The 17,640-nt window shown below is 43.1% G+C and overlaps 1 protein-coding gene across 3 annotated transcripts; it reads right to left on the bottom strand.

Moving 5' to 3' along the window:
- Nucleotides 1-1,625: 1,625 nt before the first annotated feature.
- Nucleotides 1,626-14,643, bottom strand: LOC118400431 (GRIN2-like protein). 3 transcript variants are annotated; one of them, XM_035797304.2, is made up of 4 exons: nt 14,411-14,642; nt 7,230-7,348; nt 6,439-7,019; nt 1,626-4,509 (listed from the first exon to the last, which is right to left on the bottom strand). In XM_035797304.2, the coding sequence occupies exon 4, from the start codon at nt 4,498-4,500 to the stop codon at nt 2,926-2,928; it is 1,575 nt and encodes a 524-aa protein (XP_035653197.1). In that variant the 5' UTR covers nt 4,501-4,509; nt 6,439-7,019; nt 7,230-7,348; nt 14,411-14,642; the 3' UTR covers nt 1,626-2,925. The 3 variants fall into 3 exon arrangements, with proteins under 3 accessions (XP_035653197.1, XP_035653207.1, XP_035653186.1); XM_035797314.2 differs by lacking the exon at nt 7,230-7,348 and having other exon boundaries at nt 1,626-4,398; nt 14,411-14,643; XM_035797293.2 differs by lacking the exon at nt 7,230-7,348.
- Between the last annotated feature and the right edge of the window lie 2,997 nt (nt 14,644-17,640).

Genomic DNA, 17,640 nt, shown 5'->3' with positions numbered 1-17,640 from the left:
GTGTGCTAGACTGTAAACTCTCCTTGCAGACTCATATTAAACATCTCTAATCCAAAATGAAATCTAGAATCGGCTTCCCATTTCACAACAAAGCCTGTTTCACTTACGCCGTCAAACATAACCTCGTAAAACTGACTATCCTACCGTTCCTCGACTTCGGCGATGTCATTTACAAAATAGCCTCCAACACTCTACTCAGCAAACTGTATGCAGACTATAACAGTGCCATCCTTTTTGTCACCAAAGCCCCATAAACCACCCACCACTGCGACATATTCGTCGCCAGACCCACTGGCTCCAGGTCATCTATGTCTTTGCAAGATAAAGCTCCACCTTATCTCAGCTCACTGGTCACGATAACAACACCCACCCGTAGCACGCGGTCCAGCAGGTATATCTCGCTGGTCATCCCCAAAGCCAACACCTCCTTTGGGTGCCTTTCCTTCCAGTTCTCTGCTGCCAATGACTGGAACGAATTGCAAAAATTGCTGAAGTTGGAGACATATCTCCCTCACTAACTTTAAACATCAGCTATCTGAGCAGCTAACCGATCGCTGTAGCTGTACAGCCATCTGTAAATAGCCCATCCAATCTACCTACCTCATCCCCAAATTGTTTTTATGTACTTTTTGCTCCTTTGCACACCAGGATTTCTACTTGCACATCATCATCTGCACATCTATCACCCCAGTGTTCATTTGCTAAATTGTCATTACTTCGCTACTACGACCTATTCATTGCCTTGCCTTCTCACGCCATTTGCACACACTGTACATGGACTTTTTTCTATTGTGTTATTGACTGTACGTTTGTTTATTCCATGTGTAACTCTGTGTTGTTTGTGTCGCACTGCTTTGCTTTATCTTGACCAGGTCGCAGTTGTGAATGAGAACTTGTTCTCAACTGGCCTACCTGGTTGAAAAAAAGTGAAATAAAACATTTCATTAAACACACCTTGCAGTTTCATTTAAAGGGGCAATCTCCATTAGTACATCCATTTTTTTAAAACTTTTAAATTAATTAGATATACCCGATCATATTCCAAAAGACACAGTAAGCTTTTTTTACTCCCTTGATTATAAACTAAAACTGTGTCGCCTCAGAACATGGTTACATTTCTCAAGCTCTCAACTGCAGGTTGAACCTTCCGTAGTTGAAAAATATTTATAATTTTGTGAATTATCCGCTCCAGTGATGTTGTTTTTGAGCTTTGCAGCAAGGTAGACAATGAGACAAAACATATTTGAATTCTTTGTAGTGACTAAATTACAGTGTGGCATTCTAAATACCTGATATTAGGCTCCTAATAATGGCTGGAATGGAGTGAATGGAATGGTAGCAAACACATGTTTGATACCATTCCATTAACTCCATTCCAGACAATATTTTGAGCCGTCCTCACAACAGCAGCCTCCACTGATATACATACATAACCATTAATAACCATTAATACAGGTTTCTAAAGACCTGATAACAGCAGTCATATTCTACTGATAAGGACTGCTATTAACGTATCATCACGCCCTCCACTACAAACCCAACACTGATGAACAGCCTGTGCGATGATCTGAAACGGCAAAATATGTATTCAAATTATACTATAAAGAACAAAAGAGCCCTTTAATGCCAAGCTTGGTAATTATTTAATACACAAGAATAACTTTCTTAAACATTATATTACTGATTTAATGATAAAACAGTTATTCCTGCATTGTAGAAACAGTAAAAGCTACTTTAAATCTGGTTATAATTGATAATTGATTGAGCAAAATCTCTTTCAAATGCAATATGGAAGTGACATACTTGAAAGGTTTATGAAACTGACCGGCTAGTTGTAACTCATCCATTTTACCAATGCAGTACATTTTTATGGCACAGTAAATTGATAAGATACTGTTACAGTGGTGATAGTTAACCTTTAACCCTCTGGTTAGATACAGTACATGACTAAAACATTGGCTGTGGTTGAGACAATCATGCAGAACATATAACACATTAGATCCGTTACCCATAATGTTTGAGACATATTAAAGTACAGGGTCAAATGCAATAAATGTTCATATGACAATGTTGAAAAATTGAAAGAAAGTATTATTCACAAATAGGCTATTTGGCCTTTAGTTATGTGCATTAATGTATTGAATGATATCTGATGAGATTTTTCAGCTTTCTTGATCAACGTTTTCCAGTCTGTTAACCCTTTCTCTATGTCACGGTATTCTCCGCTGCATCACAGTGTTGGATGAATCTTCTGAGATCACAGAATTTGAGGTTAGTTAAGGACTTGTTTTATATGCCAGTAGAATGAAGTACTGCTAAATCAGGATTGTGATAACTTCTCTATATTTTCAATGTGAATATGGGGCAGTAGAAATAATGTGAAAAGAAATGCAAAAAACAAAAACTACTGTATGCTTCAAATATTCACACATAATTTGATTAAATCCTAGCATTAGAAATGAGAAAGATAGACACATATTTCCAGCCATAGTGATTAGAAGTCTATGGTGTATTGATGCTTTCTGTTGTGTTGTTAATAACTTTTAGCTTGTCTGTTTACAGAAACCCCTAGTTATTCCCCCCTAGTAAATAAATCAACTCTAAATGATAAAGAAATAATTGTATCCCTTTGTTTGACTGTTGTGGCAGTGCTCTGTTCTATCACTGGGCATCTATGCTGATGATGAAGGTACAATTACGAATGAATTCCATCCAAATACAACCTTTCACTCTGTCCATTCACCTCTTTTATCAATATGATGGTAGGTTCTTGTACACATGCCAATATTCTGACTGACACACAGATGATCTTATTCACTATGTGAGGCTGGTCACACTGTCTCTGGTGTTTTGGGGTCACATTTGATGCATAATAAAGCTGCTGCCAACTTGACCACTAAGCACAGTGTTCAGGTCTCCCCCCCATCAGTCCACAGCCGTGCTGGAGCTTGCGCAGCAGGCTGGGGTTCTGATTGAGCCCATCACCCCGCCCCTCTTCTTCCTGTCGCCGGCGCCACTACTGCTCTTCCGGGACGTGGCCGTATCCTGGCAGGAAAGGTTAGCAGCGCGGCCAGCCGTCTCCTTGATCTGCAGCTCCAGGTGCTTTTGGATGGCCAGACCAAGCTCCTCAGGGTCCACAGATGCCCCGTACACCTCCCACGTCATCCCTTCCGCATCCCACTTCACCTCCTTCACTGGGGACTTCTGGGATGTATCCGTCTCATTCCCGCTCTCGTTCCCATTCTCGTTCCTGTTCTTCTCCACCAGGCAGACCTGGGGGAACACATGGGCCAGGCATGCCTCGTGGATCTTCCCAGTCTGCACCCCCACGTCCCTGAGCTCCCTGTGGGATGTCATAGTCCCTGTGTCCCTGGTGGCTCTATTGTTGCTGCTAGGACAACTATTCTCCTGCTGCTGCAGGGCTCCACTAGGGGGCAGAGTGTTGGCCCAGGAGCAGTTGAGATGGCAATTGAGGTTGCAGCATTGCAGCAGGCGCTTGGCATCCAGTCCTGTCTCACTGCCAGAGGACATGAGACAAGGGAGGGAGATGAGGGTAGGAGCCGGGTGAGGTGGCAGCACCCTCTGGTCCCTGAACTTAGCTTCGGTGCCTGGAAAGCGTGGCATCAACTGGGCAGTGGCGAGGATGGGCTGGGGGTGGCAGTACGCCGCAAACGTGTCCTCCAACGCCCCGTGGTGATGGACAAAAGCGCAGTAGCAGATGGCCTCCTCACATGAATGTTGTTGTTGGGTCTCATCGCAGACCTCAGTGGCCGTGTTAGAGGGGCCAGGGGCACCGACCCTGACACTCCCGGCCTGAGGCTGCTGTGTGGGGCTGCCTCCTCTACCATTTCCCCCTCTGTAGGTGGTGTTGACAGTGTTGCAGTTCTGGACCTGCATGGGCTGCTTGCAGGCAAACCTGGAGAAGGCTTGAGGAGAGGCATCCTGGAAAAGGTAGTCTCTCCCTGGATACAAGGGGCATCTGGTCTCACTGCGGGGTGGGGGGGCAGAAACCTCATTGAGCATGTGGAGGGTATGTGAGTGACTCTTCTGGACAGGCAGCCTGGACAGATCCAGTCCTCTCAGGTCTTTCTGGGATGATGACGAGGGGTAAGGCTCCTGGCTCTCTCCGAAGGCTGATAACACGTTCCCGCTGGCTTGGTGACCATGGCTGGTGATGCCCTCTTCATGGTGATGGGCTGTGTATGATGACTCAGCCATACTGTGAGGGCGAACAGTAGTCCTGGGGTCCACATGTTGTTGGATGGTGTGCTGGACAGCCTGAGTAGGCCCCTGGCTGTCATTCTTTCTGTCTCTGTTAGAGCATGGAGCTGTATGCTCACTGGAGCTCCTCCTGAGTTCCTCCTGCCTCAGGGGACCTGTCAGCCCATCTGTGGAGCTCTGGGAGAGGGGTAAAAAGGGGTCGGTAAAGAGGGCAGAGTCAAGGGAAACACTGCCCTCTGGTGGGTATAACTCAGACACAGGATGCCCACTCTCTGCCATGGGAAAGCCCTGGAACACAATGGAAATTAACAGAGCATCAACAATATGGCTCAGGGATATAAGCTCTTATTGTATGATAAGGAAAGCTGACACAGTTTATGCATGAGGACGTCCTGATGAAACCAGTCATCTGGTACCATGCAAATTGCTTCATTATGGGATGAGTCATCATCCTGCTGGGAGTAGTCTAGTGTAATGCCAGACTTGACAGCTAGAATTTCACAGTGTTTTTTTTTCTTCATTTTTATAATTGAAGTTGAGTCTAGTCCCGAGTGTTTTCACAGTGTTAGTGTAGTTGTTTTGTTGATTTACAAGAGAGACACAGACACGACCATTTGGTCTCTGCAGCTTAAACGTTAAGGCCTTGATTATCTCTTGTACACAGATTGTGGTGCCAGCCTAAACCAGAGGGTCATTGGTTTTGTCCACTACAGAAGGGGGCATGCCATGAACAAACTGGTCAGGTATCTCTCACTCACAGTGGCAGAGATTAGGCCGTTCAGATTAGGTCTGGATCAGCCCCTCACTGATCCATAAGATTACAAGAGAAACACAGGATTGTCTATGTCTTCTTTGAGAGCATTAGGGGGTGTCTTCAATGTAGGCTCTCTAAAGCTTTGGTAGTAGATGTGTTATCTTGTGACATGGCGTGATGATACGATGTCGGCTAGAGTGCTGAACCTCAATCACAAAACCTTTAACTTTTAAATCAAATACCCTTAAATTATATACACACACAATACAGAAATGGTCATGTACCTTCTATGGGCTTTTGAAAAATATGCATTTAATTGTCCATTGATCTCTTGTTATTCTACTTTACATATGAGGCCTCTAGGGGCAGTTTAAAAAGCATCACCAATGAGTCTGCTCTACCCTTGGAGCCAAATGTCCCATGGTGGCTCTCCATCCCACCCCAGTCCCATGGTACACCTCCTCGTTATTTACATGTAGGGTCTCTGTGAGGGGCTCTACAGGCTGAATATGAATATTATAATGAATATCTGTTACAGTCTTTTTGGGATAACATGCATGATAGTGTTAGTCTCATGTTAGTCTCTGTGCATTATTCAGTGTATTTATTGAAGGAATCTGTGTTGACAGCTCACAAGCTGAATGTTTTCGCAGTGAATTACAACATATGTAAATCGGATTGTCTACAGACAAGACAAACCCATTCAATTCAATGTTTACAATGTTGACCGGCAACAGCAAACGCTCAAGTCATTTAATGTCGTGCAATGAAATCACTGTATGGCCTGGTGTCAGTGGGCAAAGTGTTAGCATGCCTTTCTTTAATATTGACTGACGAGCCACATGTTCCTCACAGCTAACAAGCTGCTGCTGATCCGAAGCACGGAGTTGTCTCTCTCCTATAAATTGGCTACATCTAAGCTGGTTTGAACCAAAGGTCACTTCTGCCAATAGACGGATCAGGCAGATGATATGCCATAAAGTGTAGGAACATGCGTCCAGTCAGTGAAAAATAATGGCGTGCTAACACTCTGCCCGCTGACACGAGAACAAAACACCTGATCTGTGGTAGTCTGAAAATAGAGATGTGAGAAGTCAATTGAATGAATTAGTAGCCTTTTTTTTTTACAGTAATGCTTCTTTTTACAATAATATTTCAGAATATACCTCCTCACACAACGCAACAAATGGATATTCTTTCTGCTATGCTATACACACACACACATCTAAATAATAACAATGCGTCAACTATCTGAACTTTGTATGAGACTAGGGACAGCTTGTGACTGACTGCATGTATTGACTCACTCAGGGGCCTACATCAATCCCCCCACCACCCCACCCTACACACACATGCATGCAGTACATACACACGCACACACATGCAAGCCACGCATGCACACACACCCACACACAGAGATTTAACCATTTCATCCTGAAAAGTCTGTTGTAACCCCTGCTTACCTTTCAGGAAGAATATGAGATCCGTGCCTTATGTTCCTTTTCTCTCCTCCTCCTCTCCCTCTCTTTCTCAATCACTCAGTGTCAGAGTCCAGTTATCCCCCAGGATCCCCGGAGAACCCCTGTTAGTCCAGGATGTTGGAAAGGAAAGCGCTTCTCCTTCCCTCACATCCACAGGTGACTCCCCCCCCCCTCTCTCGCTACGCACCATCCACAGCGCCCTCCCTTCCACTAGTCTCCTCCTCTTCCTTCTCCCTCCCTCTATCCTGGCTGTGAACAAGATGGAGGAAACCTTGAGATAATCCTCTCTTTCATCTGATTACAAATGAGAGGCTGCGAATCTTTAAATCCCTTTCCAGGAGACAGGGGTAGTGTGTGTGCGAATGTGTGTGTGTCTATATGTGTGTGTCTATGTGTGTGTGAGACGTTGTTAGAGATGGGTGGTGGTGGTTGTTTGGCTTTGTGTGTTGTGTACAGGGGGATGGTAGATAGGACTAGAGGATTGGATGGAGAGGGGGAGGGAGAATGATAATGAGGAGATGCACAGATAGTCAGGCAGACAGCGTCATTGTCACTCCGTCCACCTGGGAGAAAAAAATGAGACAGAAAAATGCATGAATGGGTGTTATCGAATAGAAGGTTTCACGGCGAAAAAACAGCCGCCCCTCACACAGACAGTCAGCCTCGGTCTCTCTCTCTTTCTCTTTCTCTCTCCCTCCCACTCATCCTCCTCTCTCTGTCTCCCTCTCACACACACATATATGTACACACCCACACATTGTTTTGACTCCTACCTCACCTACTCCTTTACACACTCCCCATCAATCTCGCCCACTCTCCATCACTCTGTCCCTGTTGCTATGGAAACTGCAATACTCAATGGGACTCTGATGAATGTTCATTTTCTATGTTGCTGTGAGGCGACAGAGAGCAAAACATGTCAGCCGGGAAACTACAGTGCTCATGGTTGTCAAGTAACAAGAGAACAATGTGATTTTATGTCAATTTTTTGTGCATGGATGTCACATGCCATGGTATGTCCGTGTTTTGCATGACAATGAATTAAAAAGCAGGAACGTAATTAGCTTGAAAAGTCACATTCAAATGGAAAGTAATGGGAGTATAAAACAGTATTTATTGTAGTTCATACGGCTATGGGTAGAAGTTGCCCTTAAGCACAGATCTAGGATCAGCTTACCCTTCCCAAATCAAACCTTAACCATTCGGGGGAACAATGAACAATGAATGAGACCTACAGAAAAGGACCACTCCTCACCGCAGTAACAGGTGGAAAATAAAAACAGACAGGGGGTTTGAGTGTAAGACAGAAAATGTGTGATCAAACAAAAGGCAGTCATATCAAAGCCTGTCAGACATATCACATTTCTTGTTTGGGTTATTGTAATTGTACATCTGTAGAAGCTCAAATGGAAGAATGATATGTAATCTGGCAGGAGCACAAGTAACCTTTGATCTGGGTAATTAGCGGTGCTTAGTGCATGCTGCTATGATGAAAATATTGTTTTTTTTTGCATTGTTAACTGAGGTGAGGGGAGGGGTTGTGTGTGATTGGATGGGCTACACTTGTGCGTCGGTATTTCAAGTACAGGGGTTGGGATTGTTGTAGTAGAAGTTCTGGGAGGAGGGGAGGGAGGTTGAGTTAGTATTAGGAGCAAAAGTCTCATTACAGCAGACTGAACATCTGGAGAAGGGCAGTACCAGGGATAGACGTGTGGGGATTAAAGGTTAGATTTCAAAGAGAGAGTCAGCGAGGGATGGAGGATTGTGGAAGATCCTACTGGCCAACAGCCTTCGCAGCTAAGAACAATGTCAGAGAGGGCTCCTGTACCAATTACAGTAACAGTTTTAGGACCTAAATAGTATCAGGCATAAGGAAGGGTAAGGAGACAGATTGAGACACATTTCATTCATCAGTGAGTTTCTCCAGCTGGCAAACCATATTGTTGCAGACTGAAATTAAATGAGATCCTCTATCATACAACCCTGATAGTATCTCAGCAACAGCAATGCCCTAGCATGGCCGTGATATCTTTCCCGGCATTGTCAGAGACAGGAAAGCCTTAGCTGCATGCATTCAGATATAACATGGCTGATACACCCGGCTCACTGAATAGATCCCCTACTACTCCCTGCACACCCGGCTCACTGAATAGATCCCCTACTACTCCCTGCACACCCGGCTCACTGAATAGATCCCCTACTACTCCCTGCACACCCGCTCACTGAATAGATCCCCTACTACTCCCTGCACACCCAGCTCACTGAATAGATCCCCTACTACTCCCTGCACACCCGGCTCACTGATTAGATCCCCTACTACTCCCTGCACACCCGGCTCACTGAATAGATCCCCTACTACTCCCTGCACACCCGGCTCACTGAATAGATCCCCTACTACTCCCTGCACACCAGCTCACTGAATAGATCCCTCACTCCCTGACACCCGGCTCACTGATTAGATCCCCTACTACTCCCTGCACACCCGGCTCACTGAATAGATCCCCTACTACTCCCTGCACACCCGGCTCACTGAATAGATCCCCTACTACTCCCTGCACACCCGGCTCACTGATTAGATCCCCTACTACTCCCTGCACACCCGGCTCACTGAATAGATCCCCTACTACTCCCTGCACACCCGGCTCACTGAATAGATCCCTTACTACTCCCTGCACACCCGGCTCACTGAATAGATCCCCTACTACTCCCTGCACACCCGGCTCACTGAATAGATCCCCTACTACTCCCTGCACACCCGGCTCACTGAATAGATCCCCTACTACTCCCTGCACACACAAACAACTCTCCAATTCTTTGTCCAAACGACCCATGATCATTTGAATAAGCATTACAAAAACACATTTTATCAGCAGTTACAGCTAGAACATAACGTTCTCAGAACCATGTGTTATTTTGCATACAACCTTCCCACAACTTTCTAGGAATGGTGAAGGATAGTTGCTTGGCTTTGATACAGACTCAGCACATTTAAGGAACTTGACAGCAAAAACATTATTTTCTTGGTATTACAAAAAGACACATTGGTTTCCTTACCCTGTAAGTAGTCTATGGACAAGGTATGACAGCAATCCATGCTTTGGTTTAGTTTCCCTGGCACCGTTTCCACATGTTCATGTTTTAACATTTTGTGGCATAAATCCATTTCAAGTAATGGGACTTATAAGCATTTTTCGTGCTTCATATCAAAATCATCCAAAAGTATCAAAATTTGATTGTGAAGCTCAACAAAGTCACTTATAGATGTTTTGAGAATTGCGTGAAAAATGCTAATATCGGTTCCATTACTTGAATGGGATTTGTCCACAAATTCTAAAACATTAGCATGTGGAAATAGTGCCATGGAAACTAGACCAAAGCATTGATTGCTGTCATACCTTGTCCATAGACTACTTACAGGGTAAGGAAACCAATATGTAATTTTGTAATTTGGGTGAACTATCCCTTTAAGAAAACATTCCATTAAAAAAACAGAAGAAAACGTTTGTAGAGAGAAAGTTCTATGAATGTTATTTATAAACATACATTCCTTTCTCAGAACGTTAAGAAAACGTTCCATAAAAACCACAAGAAAACTGAAGTAATGTTCAGAGTACATTCACAGAATGTTATTTAAAAACATTAATTCCATTCTCAGCATCAGCTAAACTCTCTCTTGTTAAGTGTGTTTAAGTGTTTTCGCCGTGCCCATTAATTGGTCACAATTGATCTTATTAATGAGTGCATTTTCCCTTTGAAATGGGGGTCTGTTTGAATAGATTAAAATTAACTGTTTTATATGTGTAAAAAATATATATATTGCATGCTAGCTCCATTCTGGTGGCTCAGTGGACTAATTCCATGGATGGAGAATAGATCATTATAGGTTTGAATTTCACTGATGCCATCTCACAATAAAAAAAATACATGTTTGCATGATTCATGCCTATGGAAATTCATTTCCAAGTGTCCCATCTGTGCTTGGAGTTCAAAAAAGTTAATCCAAAATAAGCTAGCAGCGTTATAAAAAGTCTTATTTTAACATTCAGTGAAATGTTTAAAGAAATTATACAAAAACCTCAAAATAACATATAATTTACATTCTCAGAGCATTAATAAAACCTACCAGGAAAATTTTAGAGGAACCAGAATAAAACATTCTCAGAACCTCTCTGCAACCTAAAAATAAAATGTTCCCAGAACAAGCAAAATGTTCACTTCTGTTCTGAGAATGTTTTTAAAAATTTCAGTTTTACCGGTCAGGAAACGTATGGCTTCATTCCAACAACCAATGTGAAACCAAAAACAAACGTCCCCTCAACGTCCAAGGAACCAAATGTGCTAGCAGGGATGGCAATGTATAAATAAACTTTGGAGCAGGCATTGATATCCTGTCAATGCTGTATTTGAGTATGCCCCAACAAAGACCGTCATAGATAAAGATACACCATCTCCTCAGAGTTCCATTGGGCTGAAGCAAACACATAGGAGGTGCAGTAGCAGTAAAACATCTATGGTTTGAGAAACTACCAGACAGTTAACATAGTAAGACTAGAAACTTCATAGCACAATTTAAGCGTCAACTATAGGCTAAACCATTTCTCTTGAAAAGAGAAAACTACTAGTGTGATACTAGCACCATCACATATCTGTGCCTTGAATCTCTGACATTATCCATCACAATAAGTAATTCTCCTGGGTCAAGTTTCATGTTACATTTTGTATATTCAGTCAAACTGTTTTCCCCTTGGGGGACAGATTCATCTGCAGGCCTGACCTGCACTCTTCATCTGCAGGCCTGACCCAGCAGTTGTCACCTAAGGGCTCACAGTCACCTTCTCAGGACACTGACTCAGCCGCACCCACACAAGTATATGATGAGACTGTGACATAGGCTACTCACATGCCTACACCAGAGTCAACGCTACAGTCGAGAGACATTGTTGCAGGTTGGCTGCCGTTACCCTACGAGAGATAGGCGGGCACCAAGACGCTTGGACTTGTAAGGTTGTATATAATTGTTGTTCATAATGTGGACAATTTGAGTAGGTGGGGAGGAGATGTGGTGTATTGGGGTTGTCCCATCAGAGCATCATGGGAGTTGGATGTTGGTAGATGATCACGTTCTAGATAAATGGTTGAACTAATTCCTGTCTCATCATTTAATCGTTATAAAGACGTGGTTATGAAACCCACAAGACATAACAAAAGATTGGCGATGAGTAAGTCTGAACCTACAGGAACTATTTTGTCTGGAAGAAGTCGGTTTTTACAAGTTTAAAAATGTTATATCCCATGGTACAGTCTAAGTTAATGTTAGCACAGCGTATTACCAGCAGAGACAAATGCAGAGTCTAGCTAGCTAAGAGAGCGTGTTAGCATCGTCAGGCATGGAAGAAAAGGATTCGAGATGGATGAAAAGCAGGAAAACAACGTGATTAAAAAGGGAGGAATATACCCAGCTAGTAATGAGGAGTCGGCCCAGAAGTGGCCCTCTTTCCAGGGGCCTGAACTGATTGAGTCGGACCAGAATTGGTGTCGGACTTGGTACACCTGGTGACCATGTCAGCGGGCATGCACCTGGCCCGCCACAGGGGTCGCTACAGCGTGATGGAACAAGGACATCCCGGCCGGCCAAACCCATGCGTCGCCTCACGGGTCTCCCGGTTTCGGCTGGCACGGGTATCAAACCAACATCCGTAGCAACGCAGTTTGCACTGCCTTAGACCGCTGCGCCACTCGAGATGTCCCATATTGTCTTTACCAGAGATAAATAACAAAGAACGCGCTTTCCTTCACAAGCTTGGAAACACTACAGCCAAAATGGGAGCCACTTAGAAAAACTACAACTTCTCCCTCATGTTTCCAAAAACCAGCCTGAAACTCTTTCTAAAGACTGTTGACATCTAGTGGAAGCCCTAGGAACTGCAATCAGGGAGGATTTCTCCCTGTAATAAATGTGCCAGCCATTGAAATCAGTGTAATGCTGAATTATTTTGGGGTGGTGGTTTGTCATCGGGGTTTCAGTTCTGTTATATTCACAGACATTATTTTAGAGTGTTTTCTATCCAAATCTACCAATTATGTGCATATCCTAGCTTCTGGGCCTGGGTAGCAGGCAGTTTACTTTGGGCACGCTTTTCATCCGGACGTCAAAATACCGCCCCCTAGCAAGAGGTTTAACAAGATAGAGGATAGAGAGAGTTTTGTTGATGCTGAGAACGGAATGTTCTCTGAACATTACTAAAGTTTTCAAGTGTTTTTTTCTGGAAAGTTTTCTTAACATTCTCAGAACAATTTGAGAACATGACTTGAAATAGAACCATGAGGACACCTGTAGGAAACGTTATGCTGATGTACTTAAATTCCCACAGAAGAAAATTGTTTCATAGCATTCTCTGAAACAGTCTGAGAATGTTCCTAGTACACTACCAAAATTGAAATGAAATGTAACCATGTTTTAGGAAACGTTCTGTTAAAGTAATGAAATACTAAGAAAATAATGTTTTTTTTGTCAAGTTCCTCAAATGTGCTGAGAATGTTCCAAAGCCAAACAATTAACCTGCACTGTTCCCAGAAAGTTGTGGGAAGGGTGTATGCAAAATAACCATAGGAAAACCATGCTTTCACCAAACTGTGGACCTGATGAGTTGTAAGCCATTCACCTGTAGGAACTTAGCCATTTCTTGAAACACTAGCTGTGGTCCGTTGTCGACAACGAGTTGGAGTGGCCATCTGAACCGATCTGAACCGGCTGATAGCAATTGACCAGAGGTTGCCATCATGAGGTCTACTACTGCAGAGAAGTCCATTGAGAATATTGGAGAAGTGTTTAGTCGGTTCAGATTTCCACTCCAACTCATTGGCGACAACGGACCAAAGCTAGTGTTTCAAGAAATGGCTAAGTTCCTACAGGTGAATGGCGTACAACTCATCAGGTCCACACCCTATCAACCATCAACCAACTGGCTGGCGGAGAGGTTCGTACAGACCATGAAACATCTCAGGGTCAAGTGACACTGCACCAACGCTAGAACAGTTTCCTGCCATCCTACAGGAACATGCATCATGCAATCACAAGGGCTTTGCCTGCATCGCTACTCATGAAGAGAGCTGCGCACAAGTTTGACCTATTCAAACATCCGAACTCAAAGGACACAGTCCTACGTCAACAGGAGAGTCAAGTCAAACGTTGTGAACTGAGAGCAAAGGACAGAGCTTTCAATCCTGGAGAAACTGTCTTAGCGAGGAACTACCTCAACGGACCAAAGTGGGTTCCTGCTACAATCATTGTGCAGACTGGTCCTGTGTCCTACACTGTCTAGACTGCAGAGGATGTCATCTGGAAAAGCCACACAGATCAGTTACTGTTGAGAAAAGCAACACCGACAGAACCACAAGTCATGAGTGGTCCAGAACTGTTACTAGGTGACACCTTGACCCAGTAGTCGTCACCTAGGTGTTTAAAGACACCTTCTCAGGACTGTTGTTCATAGTGGGGACAATTAAAGTAGGTGGGGAGGAGATGTGGTGTATTAGAGTTGTGCCACAGAGCATCATGGGAGTTGGATGTTGTCATATTGTAGATAAACGGTTGATCTAATTCCTGTCTCCCGGGAAACCCACAAGACAAAACACTAATGTCCATGTTTATGTCCACGACAGCAAACAAAATGAAAGTGCCGCATGCGCTGCATTTGAGCCCCTGTGCTGTGTACATATAGGACATTTGTACGTGTGCATAAAGGCACAGGACCATATGGTACAACACAGCAAAACATTTGACCTATTGGACACTCTTTGAAACCCTTATCCGCATACAAATCCGTAACAATCTTATATAACCACCTGTCACCGACTGAATGAATTTATAATACAAAGCCATGCATGCATGTGGTAATTGGAAGGATTGGAAGGCATTATAACTTGTCCTGTCCAATTTAATGTCTCGTTTTACCTTCATAAAGGGTCAGGTCTGTGTTGTTCCAGTGCTCCTCTCTAGTTTCTTTGTTCTGTTGCTTTAGCTACCTCAGCGTTAGCCACAACACACCTCTATGGCTGTGGAGCTCACACCTGTTCCTGTGAAAACTGTGGATTCGGGGTAGCGCGTATCGGCAGTTCCAAAGTGCACTATTGTTCATTCGCAGGTGCTTTTTAGAGCTCAGTTCCTTTTTTCTGGCCCTGCAAACACACCTACTCACGCAAATCTGAGACACACCTACTCTACATCTGCATATTCAGTTTCACACTCAGGCTCACACCTTGACCTAGAATGCATCCCAAGCCAATTTGTTTCTCCTATTCTGGCTTCACAGTTCATAGTCCCTGATAGAAGAATCTGCCTAGTATGCATAATTATCATCTGATGGCTTTCTATGAATTATGCAAAGCACTGTTTCATTTTGAAACCCAGGAGAACATTATGAGCTGAAATAAAGGAACTCATATCAAAACTGGAACAAAATATTATAATGTAAGACACACTTTGCAGAATCTACAAAGTGTGACTCCTCATCAACCATATATACTGGATGTGTCGTTATTGGGTTGCTTAGTCACACTTTATCCACACCCTTCACATTGAAGAGATAGAAGTTTTTAAAGCTTTGGGATCGTTAGCTATCAGATGCCATAGCCTGTAATCCACAGAGGTCAAAGGGCGAGGGTCAACCACCACCAATTGAAATGAAGATTAAGGCGATGGAGCTACAGTGCCTTTAGAAAGTAACTTATTTCACATTTTGTTGTGAATGGATTAAGGGCTTGTAAGTAAGCATTTCAAGGTAAGATCTAACCTGTTGTATTTGGCACATGTGACAAATAACATTTTATTTATTTTTGTGTTTTTTTTATTTACGAGGTTGAGTGATGCCCATTGATGTGCACAGAAAGCTCTCTTCAGGTCATTGCACTGTCTCTCAGCAGCATCAGTTAACATTTGGAAAATGTTAACATTTCTATTCTAAGGTACTGTGACTGGATTGATGTGGGCAACTTGACAGATAAGGTTCATGGGAAATGCACCTTGAAGACTGAAGTACGTTTGTGGCCCGCAAGGCTGTTCACATCCTGATCAAACCTACAGATAAAACAACAACTCTTTGAGTCAACAGGGGGTGTTATTCGCAGTATGATTTCCTCTCTTATCCCTTACCCAACAACATCTTCAAACCCTCTACTCTGTACAAAAGCAATGTGGGGTGTATTGTGTAAACATGAGACCCACTTAAACATGAGACCAAGGACAAACCCTATCACTTGAGACCTGTGTCACCTTGGAAACTAGTTATTGCCCTCCCAGTCATGTCAGAGGAGAGTGGAACTAAGGGATTCCTATCTATGCATTAAGATCTGCAAGACCTGCTTCCCACAGGAATGCTGAGAGGCCGGATGGTGGCTATTATAGGGGGCTTAGCAAGCAGAAATCTACAGAAGGTCAAACAAAAGATGCTTGTATGTGATCCCTCACCTCCTGTGGTATATAAAAATGCTGGGTTATCATCTTTGTCCGCCATGTACAGGTGTAGGATCGTAATTTGACAAGTATTATCGCAGCAAAAATAATCCTGCAGCAACAGGATTTGAACATTTAGTCCATTCACTGTTTTCCGCAGATGTAATGTTGCTTGATCGTGGTTAGGCAATTAGCTGGCCAAAATTAGGCTATATGAAAGTGCAGTACTGTTAATATAACCATGTGTTAGTGCAGGTTTTTAGTGAATTTATGTAAATCCCGTGGCGGAGGGAACATTCTCAGCGACAGCAGAGTAATCAAATTAAGATCCCACATCTGTATACTGTCTGTCTGTTATACAGTGCCTTCAGAAAGTATTCACATAGCTTGACTTTTTCCACATTGTGTTACAGCCTGAAAGACTCACAGCTGTAATTACTGCCAAAAGGTGATTCTAACATGTATTGACTTAGGGGTGTGAATACTTACAGTATGTAAATGAGATATTTCTGTATTTAATTTTCAATACATTTGTAAAAATGTCTAAAAATATGTTTTCACTTGAGTGTGTGGACAGGTGTCTTTTATACAGGTAACGAGTTCAAACAGGTGCAGTTAATACAGGTAATGAGTGGAGAACAGGAGGGCTTCTTAAAGAAAAACTAACAGGTATGTGAGAGCCGGAATTCTTACTGGTAGGTGATCAAATACTTATGTCATGCAATAAAATGCAAATTAATTACTTAAAAATCATACAATGTGATTTTCTGGATTTTTGTTTTAGATTCCGTCTCTCACAGTTGAAGTGTACCTATGATAAAAATTACAGACCTCTACATGCTTTGTAAGTAGGGAAACCTGCAAAATCGGCAGTGTATAATATACTTGTTCTCCCCACTGTAGTTCAAAGCTTCTGCTCTTTTTTTAGAAGCTGTGGGGAATGCTGTATCTGGTCTATACATGGCATGTAGGTTTCGCAAACTGGGATTTCGGGAGGAGAATTGGCAGGGTATATGCAAATTAAATACTAATAGTATAATAGTTTAAAAAGTGTAGTGTTTTATAGAACTGTGTTTTTATTGCAGACATTACTTTAGTATTTAGTACAGTGTTTCTGTGTGAATATTAATGTAGTATTCACTATAATAATCAACAGTATTCTACAACATTCTATAGTAAAGTACTACACACCATACTACAGTGTGTAGTGTTGTATTCTACAGTATACTACGGTTTACTACAGAGTTCTGTAGTATTCTATAGTAAACTGTAGTAGTTTTTCATGTGTGCTTCCTGCCTGTCTAGTGCTCACAGTCTCTGGGGAATGCTCTGCTAGAGTACAAAGAAGATGTAAGGGTCTGTGACATACGGATGACATTCAAATGTCACACGACTTGTACGCTTGCATAGATAACTTGGTATACTGTGATACACAGATCTAACATGGATGGCTCTTACAGATGTCTAGTTCTAGTGGTATGTGGTCCTGAATGTTTATCCCACACAGATGACTTGGTACATACTGCAACAGAAATGGAAGCCACTGACATGACGGTCACGCTCCAGGTTCTAATTCCAATGTTGCGAGATGTGCAACCTGGTATACAACCATGTTGGTTATAGAGGTGGTTATCTGATTAGCTCAGGGTGCAGAACTTGGGGCAGGTTGGCAGCAGTGTTAATGACACACTCAGGACTCAGCTGTGCTCTGCCTGGTGTGAGACACACGCACT

Source organism: Oncorhynchus keta, chromosome 2 (assembly GCF_023373465.1).
Source record: "Oncorhynchus keta strain PuntledgeMale-10-30-2019 chromosome 2, Oket_V2, whole genome shotgun sequence".
NCBI lineage: Eukaryota > Metazoa > Chordata > Actinopteri > Salmoniformes > Salmonidae > Oncorhynchus > Oncorhynchus keta.
The sequence above is the reverse complement of the archived record's forward strand: the minus strand, read 5'-3'. Positions and strand labels throughout refer to the sequence as shown.